The following is a 16476-nucleotide window of genomic DNA, read 5'->3' on the forward strand; positions in this document are numbered from 1 at the left end:
CTTCTAGAAAAAGGCAGCATACAGAGACAAGAACAACCCTTTTACCCTCTTTGCTGAGTTTATTTTCCTCTAGGTGATATTTTTCTTATTTTATTTTTCAAGGCATTGAAATGTTTGAGATTTTTTTTTGAGACTGTTTTATTTTGGCAGGTATGTTTACAGCCTCATACATTTTTGTACAAGGAATACTACTGCCGAGTAAGAGGAAGGCAAGAATAAGAACTCTGCCTTTTGTTTTTGTTTTTGTTTGTTTTGCATTTTTTTTTGTGATTCCTAGCATGCATATTTTATATCATTATTTGTGGTTTGTTTTTTGTTTTTTTTTAAAGAAAATCATGTTCTTTAGGAGTGAACTCTTGGCTCTAATTTAGGGACTCTTAAGGAATAAAATAAGAGATACAGGGAAAGGATTTAGGGGATATCAGTGTAATATTTCACATGCTTGGTTTTGTATGTATAAAGATAACATAGGGATTCCTGGGTGGCTCAGTCAGTTGAGCATCCTACCTCTTGATTTCGGTTCAGGTCATGATCCCAGGGTAGTGGATTGAGTCCCATGTGTAGCTCCATGCTGAGTGTGGAGACTGGGATTCTCTCTCTCTCTTCTGTCTCTCTTTCTCTCTGTCTCTCTCTCTATCTCCCCCTGTGTCCCTCTCTCACCCACTCACTCTCTTTATCTCTCTCTCTAAAAAAATTAAAAAGTGAAATAAGATAACAGGATTGTTGTCTTGCACTGCTACCATCTACTATTCCCTTATCACTACTACTACTGCTTGCACTAATTGTGCCAATAGGCGCACATTATTAATGTCAGAATCTGGCATGTATATGACATGCATATATGTACCTATGTATATATACACATTTGCTAGTAAAGGTTGACTGTGATTAGACACCATACATCTTAAATTGTAGAATCACATATGTTAGAATAGGAGAAAGTCTGAGTACACGGAAGGAATTCTCATGTCTATTTACTTTTATGTCCTCTCAGTTTTGGCAAGAGAACAGACCTGACTATGTCAACATCCAGCTGTACCTCAGTCAAACAGATGGGATACAGGTATGTGGTTGGATGTTTTCATAAATTAAACAAGCCTCTTGATAATAGAAGATCTACTCTAAGGGCCATGCTGGAAGAACATTTCTGCAGGTGGTTTGAATAGAAGTTTCCCAGAGGAAGGCCTCTTTTGGAATGTGTCCAGAAAACCCATGGCTTGTCCTTGAAGCTAACCGTATTAGGTCTTTCATCTGTCCTCCTCACAGGGAGCGGGAACAGACCTTTGAGTTCATCTCTCTCCTTTTCACTGTTATCTCAAACTCTTCACCTCCAGAAATCAGACCATGAGCGAACAGTCTCATGATTGTGTTCATCGAGGGGAGTTTTTATGTGGAGAGACAAGATAAGATCATATGTAGTTAAGCTTATTTCTCTTCAAGGGAAACTAAACAACATAGTAATAGCCATTACGCATCATGTACTTACTATACTAGGGACCCTGTGCTCAGCATCTCATATTCATTATCTTGTGTAATTGCAACAGATCCAAGAGGTAGATGATATTGCCATCCTCACATTATAGATGAGGAAGCTGAGGTTTACAGAGGCATGGAAGTGCTGCACAGGTGTATAAATCTGGGCATGAATGCTTTTACAAGTTTTATTTTAGTATTTTCCATTATATATTTTCTATAATACTTTGAATACAAACTATGAATGCTTGTCAGTTACTTCAAAACTAACCTAACCCTATTTTTTCTAGTCAGATTTCTACCCCATTTGGTATGTAAAAAAAATATTTCATTTTCCTATTCTCATGAAGCAAGTCAGTATCATTATTCCTCATGGTATGGCTGTAATTAAGGTATGGAGCATAAATTGCATTGGTTCTCCATTTGTCTGCCTGGGACTCAGACACTCTCCCCCTGTCTTCTCACTTCCCTCTGACCCTTCATTGCCAATCCAGATCTAATATTCTGTTAATTGCAAACACCAACCCGTTAGAAGTTATTTTGTTGATCGACTCAAGATGTGGAGCTCTTCTGTCTTAGGCTGTCTTGTCTAGGATCATTTCCCAAAATTTATGATGACAATTTGTAGTATTTTACTCCTACAATGAGCCAAATATGACAACTGTATTTGCAGTGCAAAAACACTTCAATAAAGTCTATGTGCTACACCCTTTTTGAGAGTAGGCAATTAAAATGCCTTCTTTAACATTGTGGTTGTTAAAAATGAAGCAACTAACTGAAGTCTAGGAAGATCAGCCATTTGTAATAATGGAATTCAAGAACATAATGGATTTTAAAGGAAAAGAGGAAGGAAATGATGTTTCTAAATGACTATACTTAATAGCTTGCCATTTGATACTTATATTCTTTAAATCACAGCAATTTGGTAGGAAGCCACAGCACCAGTAGAAAATGATGTTAGAGAAATAAGTTATTCGTCCAACTCTGTGTCATATAAAATATAGTGCTTTCTTTTTGGCAGAAGATAATTGGAGAAAAATACCAAGCACTGAATTCAAGACTTTTTATTGGACGTCCTCGGTGGAAACTTCTGTTTGATGAAATAGCAAAATGTAACAGAGGGTAAGTACTAATTCTCAGGAAATTTACCATGTGGCTAATGATCAAATTAAAGTATTCTCAAGTCATAGCATGTAGTTTTTAAAGATGAATTAGGTAATGGGTTTACAAATGGCAAAGTCACTTAAACACTCAATTATCACTCTCAAAGAAGGAAGCAAGTCAGGGACCACCTCACACATATCTGTAACATCAAATAATTAAAATTTGGCTTAGAAATAGTCTATAAAGAATTTATGAGGAAACTATCCTACGTACTTTCAAATTTGCATAGACCCATATTAAAATGGGTATTCATTCCAACATCATGTATCAGGTGATCACTGGAAAAATTTTTCAAAATCATGTTGGCAAACAAGGGAACTCTACCAGCATTTCTAACAATGAATGCACTTAAGAATCAGGCATTTGCATTTTTTTTTATCAGAATGAATAAACTTTTAAAATCCTTAGTGGTAATATGGAGTCTCTAATACAGGAGTATTTCCAAACATAATTTTTTTTCTTGGAAGCTATAATTCTATGAACAATCTTAGTATTATGAAATACGTGTCTATGGTCTAAAGAGATTACCGTTTAAGGAAAGCATTCACTGTAAGGCACAGACTAGCCACAACTCCCCTTTTTTTGTAAACTTATTGTTCAAGGCAGTGGTCTATAAGAATTCTAAGAGTATTTTGAAAACAATATACCCACTCACACATTTTAAATTTGGTATTGAAATAGTTTCATCATAAGTTTAAATAGTTGCAAAGGCTCTAATTTCTAACATATTGCACATGCTGACATTTTAAAATTAATGTAACTCTTTTAAACCTGTCTACTGGAATTAAAATATCAGTTTTTTGATACCAACCTCATATATTTGTAAAGATATACAAAAAGCTTTCAAACTGAGAACAAACTGAGGGTTGATGGGGGGTGGGAGGGAGGGGAGGGTGGGTGATGGGTATTGAGGAGGGCACCTTTTGGGATGAGCACTGGGTGTTGTATGGAAACCAATTTGTCAATAAATTTCATATATATATATATATATATATATATATAAAATAAATAAATAAATAAATAAATAAATAAAAAGATATACAAAAAGCTTTCGTTAGCAATTGGAAATTTTACATTATTTTTTCTTTAAAAAATTTTTTTATTAATATTTATTTTTGAGAGAGAGAGAGAAACAGAGCATGAGCGGGGGAGGGGCAGAAAGAGAGAGAGAGGGAGACACAGACTCTAATGCAGGGTCCAGGCTCTGAGCTGTCAGCACAGAGTCCAACATGGTGCTCTAACTCACGAACCATGAGCTCATGACCTGAGCCAAAGTCAGACGCTTAACCAACTGAGCCACCCAGGCGCCCATACATTATTTTTTCTACTTGAACTTGTATTTCCATTGTATTTAACCTATAGAATTTATCAAAATTCAATATGTTTTTACATTTGAACTAATTGTATTTTTGTTGCTTAAGTAAACATACTTCTGTAATAAGAATGTACATAAATTGAAGTTTTAATTTTTAAAATATCCTTTGTTGCTCTCCTAGATTGATTTACTATTACAATTACTAGTATATAGTTAATCAATTCACAATTAAAAAAAATACATTTTTATAAATATAAAAAGGATATTTGTGAATAAATGAGACAGCTTATCAGATGAAGAGTTTTAAAAATGCTTCAGTTCATGAATTCCTAGATAAATACAATTTATTGAAAGAATCACTGATGTATCATGGCTCCTGGCTCCATCTTCAGAGATTTTGTTTTAGGAATTGTAATGGCTCCTGGAGCCCCGGGAACAAAATTTAAAAAAAAGTATATGGTTGACTCCTGACAAGCATCCTTTTGTTAATTTTCTTGGTATAGTGATGAAAACTTTGGGATTTTGTTATTGTTGCTATTGTTTTTCCTCAATCCGGAAACCAAATTCTATTACAGGAAAGGATCATTTATAAGAAATTAGATTGGGATTCTTGATTTCTTTGGTTCCTTCTTAAGAATTCTCATTAGTTAAACTGTTCATGATTTAGATTGATTTTGTATGTTTATTTGCTTGGTTGTTCATTTCCTTTAAACAGCAAAGCTGGTTTAAGAAGAACAAGTGTATACCATCTGCTGTTGACATTTTGTACAACACTTTCACTTTCTGTATTTGCTCTGGCCAAGCACCTAAAAACGCATTATTTTTAAAGAATTTTTACATGGCATATTTAGGAAAAGAATGGATGAACATCTTAAGGTTCATTAACTAGAAAAAAGGTGCTACTTAAAGAGAAGTCCTCATTTGAGATACAAAATTTTGGTTAACCTCATGTACATGAATTACTGAAAGAATATATAAAGTCACATACATACATACTTATACATGTACATGTATATGTATGCATATATATTTAAAATCTATATACTGAAAATATGAACCTTAAATTTTAATGCAAATTGAATGAATCTATTACATAGAATTCTTTAATGTAGTCTTTTTCAGATACACTCATATATTGTTCATGGATGATTTCCATGTAATTCTACCTCACAGTATTCTACAGTATGGATATATAGGTTACCTCCAGTTCTCTACCATTACTAACAGTGCTATAGTAATTATCTTTGCTCATACTTTCTCAGGCTCTTTGGGAGTTGCAGTTCAAGGTTAGAATCCTTGAAATGGAATTGCTGGCGCAAAGAGTATACACATTTAAATACTGTCCTATCAAAACCAAAAGGCTGAATCAGTTTATGCTCAATTTACTTTGCACACATGTATGAGGTGGTTCCTTCCTTGTGTGGCTTTTTTAAATTCAGGAAATGAGGGGCGCCTGGGTGGCGCAGTCGGTTAAGCGTCCGACTTCAGCCAGGTCACGATCTCGCGGTCCGTGAGTTCGAGCCCCGCGTCGAGCTCTGGGCTGATGGCTCAGAGCCTGGAGCCTGTTTCCCATTCTGTGTCTCCCTCTCTCTCTGCCCCTCCCCCGTTCATGCTCTGTTTCTCTCTGTCCCAAAAATAAGTAAACGTTGAAAAAAAAAAATTTAAATTCAGGAAATGAATTATGTAATGGTATTACATGATCAAGGAAAGTGAAGGAGCTTTTGAAGTCACCCTATTTTCATCATTATTTGACAAAAGAAGGAACTAGGACCCAAAAGGTAATGATTTATCTCAAGCTATGGTTAATGAGTCAGAATTTATACATGAACCCTATCTTCTGACTGTAAAGTTCAATGTGCTTTATTTACAGCAAAACATTGTCCCAAATAGAAAGAATAGCAATTTTATTTTATCATGTCCCTCTTAGGGACAGTGAGATGTTGCAAGTGAGGTGTGTTCATTATGTGTATTACAGCAGAATATTAACTATAATACACCAAAAGTCAACAACTAATTTTTCAAAAGTATAAAAAGATTCTAGATATTACTTCATAAGCCATTCAGTATTAAAAGCATGTCAGGAAATTTTTCGTTATGCCTAACCAAAGTCCAGTTTCCTCTTACTTGTAATAAAAATGCGTATCATATCATAAATTAGTCAAATGTATGCATTATACAAAAGGAGAAATAAAGGATTAACTTTATGTGGCCTTTGGAGTAGAGAACTAATACTCTGGGATTGAGTAAAATGTTTGAGACCGTATCTGTATATCTTCCTCCTGGTGTTTTAAAAAATACAAATCTCTGTATCCATTCTAGCAATTTTGGGTAGAGTCTTTCAGGTTTTCTACATAGAGTACCATGTCGTCTGCGAATTGGAAACTTTGCCTTCTTCTTTGTTCATTTGGATGCTTTTATTTATATTTGTTGTCTGATTGCTGAGGCTAGGATTTCTAGTCCCAGTAGTATACTGAATAGCAATGGTGAGAGTGGACATCCCTGTCTTGTTCCTGACCTTAGAGGAAAAGCTCTCAGTTTTTCCCCACTGAGGATGATACTAGCTGTGGGTCTTTTGTATATTTATGATGATGAGGTGTGTTCCCTTTATCCCTACTTTGTTGAGGGTTTTAATTAAGAAGGGATGCTGTATTTTTTAAATATACCTGGGTCTGATCTCTCACATTCGATCTTATGTCCCTGGGTCAAGTCACTCAAACCTTCTGAATCTATATTCACAAGGAATGAATAAACTGTCATTATTATGAGATCCCACACTTGCAAATCTGCACGGAAAAACAACGATTGGTATAATATGCACAAATATACAATATGCACAAATATGTTGAACATTATGGAACTGGTTCCCAACATCTGGCCCCAAACAACATTCTCTGCTTAACATCTATTTCTACCCATCTCAGCAAAGTTTTTGTAGATAAATCTCCAGATGGTTGTTGGACTGCAGAAACCAAATACAAATTTAGTGCAAATGGATTGCAGAGATTAAGTGTAGATCTTGAAAAAGTTACAGGATCTCATTGTTAGTGAAACTCACACTGGGGAACTCCTCAAATTACACAAAGATCTACTAGAGTTAACCTAGTTAACAACTGAAATACAAAAATGTAAAAAATATGATATATGGGTGCCTTAAAAATGATGATTTTAGGGGCACTGGGATGGCTTAGTGGGTTAAGCATCCAACTCTTGAGTTCAGCTCAGATCATGATCTCACAGTTGTGAGATAGAGCCCTGCATGGGGTTCTGCACTACGCATGGAGCCTGCTTGGGATTCTCTCTCTCTCTCTCTCTCTCTCTCTGTCTCTCACTCTCTCACTCTCTGCCTCTCTCTCTCTCCTTCTCTCCCCCTCCCTCCCAACCCCCACCCCCGCTCATGCTCTCTCCCTCTCAAGAAAAAATAATTTAAGAGAAGCCATCAGGAAATCTGTAAAAATTGAAAAATGAACTTTATAATTGCCCTGTGAAGAAAGTAATGTTATCTTACTGTAATGCAGCATGACAGAGAATGTACACAAACAAACAATGACTCACTGCCTACTCATTTTCATGAAAGCCACACTAGGTTTTTTGTTTGTTTTTGTTTTTTGGTGGTGTAAATTGAATTGTTCAATTTTATTCAATCTAAGTAACCTAGTGTGTTACTAGGTTTCAGATCTAGTGTGTCTATATCTGGTTTTAATAATAATCTAAATTGTATTATGTATAAGGCAATTTATTTTCATGTTTCTTTTTAATTTTCTTCTCACTTGGGGTTTACTTAGGTTTTCTTTTGCTAGTTTCTTAAAGTAGAACCTTATATCATTGATTTCAGACCCTTTTTATTTTCTTTTTTTTTTTTTTTAATTTTTTTTTTCAACGTTTATTTATTTTTGGGACAGAGAGAGACAGAGCATGAACGGGGGAGGGGCAGAGAGAGAGGGAGACACAGAATCGGAAGCAGGCTCCAGGCTCTGAGCCATCAGCCCAGAGCCTGACGCGGGGCTCGAACTCACGGAGCACGAGATCGTGACCTGGCTGAAGTCGGACGCTTAACCGACTGCGCCACCCAGGCGCCCCTTATTTTCTAATAAAAGTGTTCAGTACTATAAATTTCCTTCCCTCTCCACACTTCAGCTACATCACACAAATGTGGATATGTTTTGTTTGTGTTTTTATACACTTCAAAATATTTTTAAGTTTTCTATGTGATTTCTTCTTTGACCCATTGGTTATTTTAGAAGTATGTTGTTTAATTTCCAAACATGTGGGGATTTTACATATATCTTTTTGGTTTTGATTCCTAGTTCAATTGGGTTCTGTTGAGAAAATACACTCTTTGTGATTTCTATCCTTTAAAATGTATTGAGACGTGTTTTATTGCCCAAAATATGGTCGGTGTTGATGAACATTCCGCGTGCACTTGAAAAGAATTTATATTCCATTGTCTGGGGATAGAGCACACTGTAAATATTAGTTACAATTGGTTGTTAATGGTATTTAGGTCTTCAGTACGCTTACTGATTTTCTGTTTTTTCTATCAATTACAGAGAGGAGTGTTGAAATCATCAACTGTAACTCTAGCTTTATTTGTCTTTATAGTCCTATTAGTTTTTGTTTCATGTATATCAGAATTTTTTAGTTGGAGGTTTTAATTGTAGTGTTTAAACTATTTCATTACATATTATTATTATTATTATTCTATGTATAATATTATATGTATTCATTACAAAATATATTACACTTTATTATTTCATGGAATAAAAAATATTGTTTGATTTTTTCCAGCTTTCTTGAGATATCATTAACATATAGTATTATATAAATTGAATATGTACCGTATAATATTTGATATATATAATGATTTGATATATGTATATATATTGCAAAATGACTACCATAAGAAGGTTAGTTAGTCAACACAGCCAGCCATCACCTCATGTAATTACAATTTGTGTGTGTGTGTAAAGAAAACTTTAACAATCTACTCTCTTAGCACCTTTCAAATATACAACACTGTATTGTTAGCTATAGTCACCATGCTGTACATTACATTCCCAGAACTTATTCTTACAATTGGAAGTTTATAATTCTCTGTCAGCCTTCACCCATTCCCTACCTCTTTTGCCTGGCCCTGACAACCACCAATATGCTCTCTGTTTCTACACAGTATTTGTCTTTCTTTGTCTGATTTATATCACTTAGTACAATATCCTCCAGTTGCAATCATGTTGTTGCAAATGGCAGGATTTCGTTCTTTTTTATGGGTGAATAATATTGTTCTGTGTGTATGCGTGTATGTATGTGTGATATTAATAGTTAATATATAAATTATATGTATATCACATGATTTCTTTATTCATTTATCCATTGATGAACACTGAGGTTGTTTCCATGTCTTGACTATTCTAATAAAGCTGCAGTGAACATGGAGGGGCAGGTATCTTTCTGAGATAATAATTTTATTTCCTTCAGATGTATACATAGAAGAGGAATTGCTGGATCATATAGTACTTCTATTTACAATTTTTTTTTTTTTACATTTTGTTTTTATTTTTGAGAGACAGAGAGAGACAGAGCACAAGCAGGGGAGGGGCAGAGAGAGAGGGAGACACAGAACCCGAAGCAGGCCCCAGGCTCTGAGCTGTCAGCACAGAGCCCAATGCAGGGCTCGAACTCATGAACCGGGAGATCGTGACCTGAGCTGAAGTTGGACACTTAACCAACTGAGCCACCCAGGCGCCCTAGTCTATTTAAAACTTTTTGAGAAACCTCCATACTGTTATCCATAGTGGCTGTACCAATTTACATTCCCAACAGTAGTGTACAAGAGTTTCCCTTTCTCCATATCCTTGCCAACATTTGTCTCTTTATCTTTTTTGATGATAGCCTTTCTAACAAGTGTGAGGTGATATCCTAGTGTGGTTTTGATTTGCATTTCCTTGATGATTAGTGATGCTGAGCACTGTCATGTGCCATTTGGCTGTTTGAACATCTTTTTCAGAAAACGTCTATTCAGGTTCTTTGCCTATTTTTACTTCAATTATTATTTCTTTTTTTGCTATTGTGTTGTATGTATTTCTTATATATTTTGGATATTAACCCCTTATTTGATATGTATTTTTACAAATATTTTCTCCCATCCCATATGCTATCTTTTCATTTTGTTGAGCATTTCTTGTGTTGTGTAGAAGCTTTTTAATTCGATGTAATACCACATATTTATTTTTGCATTCATTGCTTGTACTGCTGGTGTCCTATCCATGAAATCAATGCCAAGACTATTATCAAGGAGATTTTTCCATTTTCTTCTAGGAATTTGATGATTTCAGACCTTACCTCTAAGTCTTTAATTCTCTCTGACTTAATTTTGTGAGTGGTGTAAGATAGGGGTCTGGTTTCATTCCTTTGCATGTAAATATCTAGCAATTTACTGTTGTTTTCTATTTATCACATTTGTTCTTTTTCTTTCTTCATCTACTTTCTTTTGGATTGAGTACATTTATGATTCCATTTGTTACTCCTATATTGGCATATTAGCCATACTTCTCTGTTTGCTTTTAGTGTTTTATTTGAGGTATTGGTTCCCAAACTTCATTCCTTGGACCAACATCCCCTGGAACTTGTTAGATTCTTGAACCCTATCCAAAGTCTCCTGTATCAGAAGCTCTAGGGGTGGTCCATGGACCAGGTGGTTTGTGGTCTGGGAAGTCCCTCAGGTACTTTTGATGAGGCTGAAATCAGAGAAACATTCTAGGTTTAGAGTGTATATCATTAGCTTCACAGTGCACCCTGAATAATATTATACTGCTTTATGTACTACCATTCCCCCTGCATCTTTTTGGCTGTGGTTTCTCTCTTTCTTTCTTTCTTTCTTTCTTTCTTTCTTTCTTTCTTTTTCTTTCTTTCTTTCTTTCTTTTCTTTCTTTGGAGAAAGAGAGAGAGCATGAGCAGGAAGGGGTGAGGAGAGAGGCAGAGGGAGAGAAAGAATCTTTTTTTTTATTTTATTTAATTAATTTTTAAAAAATATTTATTTTTGAGAGAGAAAGCATGAGTTAGGGGAGGGGCAGAGAGAGAAGGGGACAGAGGATCTGAAGTGGGCTCTGCGCTGACAGCCCAACGCAGGGCTCAAACTCATAAACCGTGAGATCATGACCTGAGCCAAAGTTGGACGCTTAACAACTGAGTCACCCAGGTGCCCTGAGAGAGAAAGAATTTTAAGCAGGCTCCACTCTCAGTGCAGAGTCTAATGCACTGAGATCTAATGACCCTGAGATCATGACCTGAGCCAAAATCAAGAGTCAGATGCTCAACCAACTGAGCTACCCAGGCGCCCCACTTTGGTTATTGTTCTTATTCATCTTTCTTCATATACTGTAAACTCCATAATGCATAGTTATTACTTTTGTTTTAACTATCAATTATATTTTAAAGAGATTAAAAATTAAGTAAAATACACATTGTGTTTATTCACCAATTTACCATCTTGGTGCTCTTCATTCCTCTAGGTAGATGCAAATTTCCCTCTGATATCACTCTCCGTCCTGAAGAATTTCCTTTAATATACTTTATAGTGCTGGTTTGCTGGTGCTGATTTCTCTCACCTTTTGTTTAAGAAGTTCGTATTCCTTCCTCAGTTTTGAAAATTATTTTTGTTTAGAATTTGATATAGTACAGTTGACATTTTCGCTTGTCTTTCAACACTTTGAAGAGGTCACTTCATTGCCTTCTGACATGCATAGTTTTTGACAAGAACTCCATCTTTCATCTGCTGTTTATTATTTGTAAAGTGTCCTTTTACCCCTCTGGCTGTTTTTGTTTTTCTCTTTGAAAACTGTCATTTTTGGTTTTACTTTAAATTGACTTACCGTGGTTTTCTTTGCGTATGTTCTCTTTGGGGTTCATTAGATCCTTGGATCTATGTATTTGTTTTCTTCAAATTTGGAAAAAGGGCAACTATTTCTTAAGTGTTTTTTCTCTTTCCCTCTGCCTTGTCTCATGTTGGGGCTACAATTCCATCCATGTTAGACTAGTTGATATTGTACCACAGGTCACTGAGCCTCTATTCATTTTTTTTTCCCCAATTTTTGTTCTTGGTGTGGTCCATTGGGATAGATTGTAGTGCTAGGTCTTTAAGTTTAATTATCTTTTCTTCTGCAGTGCCTATTTTTCTGTTAACCCATCAGTATATTTATCATTTTAAATATTACATTTAATCACTAGAATTTCCATTTAGGCCTTTAAAAAATCTTCTGTTTCTCTTCCCATCATGTTGATGTTTACCTTTGAATATAATGAAGGGTGTTTCTCATCACTGTTTCAATGATGTCTGATAGATAATTCCATCAAATTTGTTGTTCTGGGCCTGTTTCTATTGACTGATCTTTCTCCTGTATTAGTTTGATAGGGCTTGCTTCCATAACAAAATCCCTCAGACTTGAGTGGATTAAACAACAGAAATTTATTTTCTCAAATTTCTCGAGGCAGGACATCTAAGATCAAGATGGTGGCAGGGTTGATTTCCTCTGAGACCTCCCTCCTCTGCTTACAGGTGACTACCCTCTTATTGTCTCTTCACATGGTCTTTTGCTTTGTGCATGTGTCTCCTCTCATGTCTCTTCATGTGTCCACATTTTCTCTTCTTATAAACATTCTTGAAGACTGGAGTAGGATACACTCTGACAGCTTTATTTTAACTTAATAACATCTTTAAACGTTTTATCTCCAAATACAGCTATATTATGAGGTATTGGGGGTTTGGTTTTTCAACATACGAATTTTGAGGGGACATAATTCAGCCCATAACACTCCTAGTTAAGGTTCATAATTTCTTGCTCTGTAAAGCTCTTACTAATTTTCTATTGGATACTGTACATTTTGAAGTTTAGATGTTAAATGCCATAGGGTGCCTGGGTACCTCAGTCAGTTAAGCATCCAGCTCTTGATTTCGGCTGAGGTCATGATCTCACAGTCGTGAGATCAAGCCCTGCGTCAGCCTCTGGGCTGACAGCACAGAACCTGCTTGGGATTCTCTCTCTCCCTCTCTCTGTGCCGCTCCCCCCGCCACTGTCTCTCAAAATAAATAAATAAACATTAGATGTTAAATGCCAAATTTTGATCTTTCTTTTCAATATTGTTGGACTTGTTTCAGGCATGCAGTCTTGTGACTTGGATTCAGTCTGATCTTCCTAAGTCTTGCTTTTAAGCTTTGTTAGTATAGATCCAGGGCACCTTCCATCTATGGCAAAGTTTTCCAACATCCACCCTGCCTCTTGCCTCAAGCAAGGTGATAACTTTCTAGAATACTATCCATTGCCCACAAATGAAATACAGATCTTTTCATTCTGGTTTGTGGGAATATGAATTATTCACAACCTTGTGTAAACTCGGAATGGTTTTGCCTTACTGCTTTCTGCTACTTCCTTACCCAGATTCATGTAGTTTCCTCTCACACCTGAGCAAATCAGTATTCAGCCAAAGACTTGAGGGTTCACCTCTACAGATCCCCAAAGCTTCCTTCTGTGGATCACTCTTTCTTTCTTTCTTTCTTTCTTTCTTTCTTTCTTTCTTTCTTTCTTTTTTTTATGTTTATTTTTGAGAAAGAGTGCATGCAAACTGGAGAGGGACAGAGAGAGAGGGAAACAGAGGATATGATGCAGGCTCTGTGCTGTCAGCACAGAGCCCAACATGGAGCTCGAACCCACAAACCATGAGATCATGACCTGAGCCAAAGTTGGGCACTCAACTGACTGAGTCACCCAGGTGCCCCAATCTCTCTTCCTTTCCACATTCTTCACAGATTCTAGCTGTTTTGTCCTCCATGAATTCCATTCTTTGTCTCTTCAGCTCAGAGCCCCAATCTCAGCATGAATTTCCCTGTTTTGCAGCCTGTAGATTGCCTTCAGGCAATAAGCAGAGACAATTGCTGGACTCATCTTGGTTTCTTGTTTTTTGTTTTTTTCTCTTTTTCTAGTGAATCGCTGTTCTGTTCTACCTACTGTCAAGTATCTGAAAATATGTTACTTCATATATTGGGGTTTTTCCCCTAGTTTTTCAATGCATGAGGATAAATCTAGTCTCCACTACTCCATCATGGCTGCAAGTGCAAGTTCTATTTTTGTAGTTCTTTGTTTCATTTTTCAAGATGAAATGTTTTAGTAAAACCATTGTTTAAGTATTTATTATAAAATCTTGATACCCGTTTAAGTGGATTTACCAGGTTTGTTTTTCCAGCACCAATTATTCTCAGCCAAGCTAATGAGGACACACTATATTTGCCTAAGACATGATATGAATTGTTAGTAATTTTGATATCCCAGGAAGAATTCAATGCAAATAATAAATTTTGGAAGAAGATCAATGTGAAATACTAGTTACTTCCTGGGATTTATTTAGTCTATTTGTTAGGGATATGTATAATTTATCTACTAAAATTTTATGTTAGCAAATAATAAAATCTGTTTGGCATTTATTACAGTTCTTAGAGTGTATAAATAAAAAATGAATTGTATACAGATTAATATGCTTTTGTTTCAACTTGGATATAAATTAGTTACTTAAAATTATCCTTTCAAATTGGTAGTAGCTTTTCTTTGTCTTAATCATCACTGCCCGTGCAAATTCATGGGCTCTTTAGAGAAATGCATATAAAGCATCTAGTAAGAGAAGACTGACATGATCTCACAGTGTGGACGGACATCTATCACTTGCTGTTCTTGATTTTGTTTCTGCATGTAACGGAAAGGCTAAAGGCAGACTTCTCACTTTCTGTCTGATAATAAGCAAATATGTGCTCGTAGTTGCATTCTTTGAGCTATCCTGATTTCTAGTGGGAATAGCATGAAGTAAATAATGTATCTTCATGGTGATCACTTACATTTGGAAATAATTGAGAAATTAATTAACTCAGTATGCAAAGCAGCAATAACTGGATTTTGTTAATACCTTAAACATGTTTGTAACACATACTTCTTGTTATGTTCTGCCTAATTTTTCACCTGATTTTCCATTTTCTCCTCTGTCTTACCAGGAAAACAGTTGGTGTTTTCTGCTGTGGACCCAGTTCAATTTCTAAGACCCTTCATAAACTGAGTAACCGAAACAATTCATATGGGACAAGATTTGAATACAATAAAGAATCTTTCAGCTGAAAACCTTTGAGATGAACCAGGACTCTGAACAAGGAATGAGTGCAATTTCTAAGACTGAAACTCAGCTGAATGAACCAGCTGTGTCATACCAAAGAGTAGCAAGGTTTTCTTATTTATGATTATTTAAAATGGAAATACAGAGAATGTGGCAAGATGACAGGTCACATTACATGTTTAATCTGGAAACCAAAGAGGCCCTGAAGAATAGTTGATGTGATGATTCACTTTTCAATGCTCAGATTAAAAGAAAACTATTAGATGCACACTGTTGATTTTTATGGCAGATTCAAGAACTCCCTAGTGAGGAGCTGTGCTTGCTCACTGTGACGCTGATAGCCTTGGTCCTCTTTAAATTGTTTTTGGTTGAACAAATGCAACATTGAACAAAATTAAAAATTCATTGAAACTCAGATTACATTTTCTACGTGAGTTTAAACAAGAGTAGCTTTGATTTTGAAAAGCTTCAGGCAAATATATTAGATGTTTGAAGATATAGCACAGGACTCTATTAATACGGGTACTTTGTATCTAATCTTCCTCACTACTGATGCTAATACCTCTGTTTGATGTCTGTAGACTTTATGCTAAATGAACTTTTATAAATGTTGATATAGTATCTATTTTTACATTTTTCTTTCTTCTTTTTTCCTGTCTATAAGGAAATCTTCCCTCCTTTGCATGCATTAGAGACAGTGATTTAATAGGCCCTTTCCATCCACAATTTACTTAATCTATTACTGTTGCATAGTAATGAGGAAAATATCATTACTCTAAATTATAAAGAAATATATAGACTTTCCTTTTTCAGCATTTTGGCCTCTATTATTTTTATTTACTCCGTCTCCCCCCCCCCAGAATAGATTGTCTTATTTTTAGCCTGTTAAGGTACTTTAATTTGCACTTTGAGACCAAAGAGCATTGTGTCTCTCAGTGGTCACCAAGATAGAAGACATCTCTCTTTTGCCACACATTGGTTTATACTGGAGACAATGAAAGTACAGTGCCATTCCTGAACAAAAGAACATGTACTTTACTTTCTACACAAGAAGAAATACTTCATTAGTATTTAGGTTCAGAATCAAGAATATTATTTGTTGCACCATCTGGTATTCTGAGTCTTGATAGAATCTAATTATTGAATTTCAAGTCACTGTTGGGACTACACTGCATGATCCTATCAATTTAGGCTTGCTGGCCATTTCATTCTTGGCTCAGAGGAAAAGTCGTCTTCCCTACTTTAAGAATTAAGGCATTTTTGCAGTTTAGTGATTTTGTTGTGTAGACATCTATCAATTGCTATTGAATATAGCTGAAATAAGCAGAATGACTTGTCTGTCAAAATATTGCATGGTATAATAGAACATGATAAATGCTACT

General features: G+C 35.6%; 1 protein-coding gene across 4 annotated transcripts in view; it reads left to right on the top strand.

The window, feature by feature from the left end:
- The window catches only part of NOX4 (NADPH oxidase 4), a 167057-nt gene extending 151958 nt beyond the window's left edge, over positions 1–15099 (top strand). For all 4 annotated transcript variants that reach the window (XM_047071699.1, XM_047071700.1, XM_047071701.1 and 1 more), the window contains 3 exons: positions 995–1063; positions 2495–2595; positions 14979–15099. In XM_047071699.1, the coding sequence (XP_046927655.1) occupies positions 995–1063; positions 2495–2595; positions 14979–15099 (291 nt within the window). The remainder of the gene's footprint in view (positions 1–994; positions 1064–2494; positions 2596–14978) is intronic.
- The last annotated feature ends 1377 nt before the right edge of the window (positions 15100–16476 follow it).

Source organism: Lynx rufus, unplaced genomic scaffold (genome assembly GCF_022079265.1).
Source record: "Lynx rufus isolate CCGP_SWC_20201006 ecotype Redwood Valley unplaced genomic scaffold, mLynRuf1.p SCAF_9, whole genome shotgun sequence".
In the NCBI taxonomy this organism is placed as follows: domain Eukaryota; kingdom Metazoa; phylum Chordata; class Mammalia; order Carnivora; family Felidae; genus Lynx; species Lynx rufus.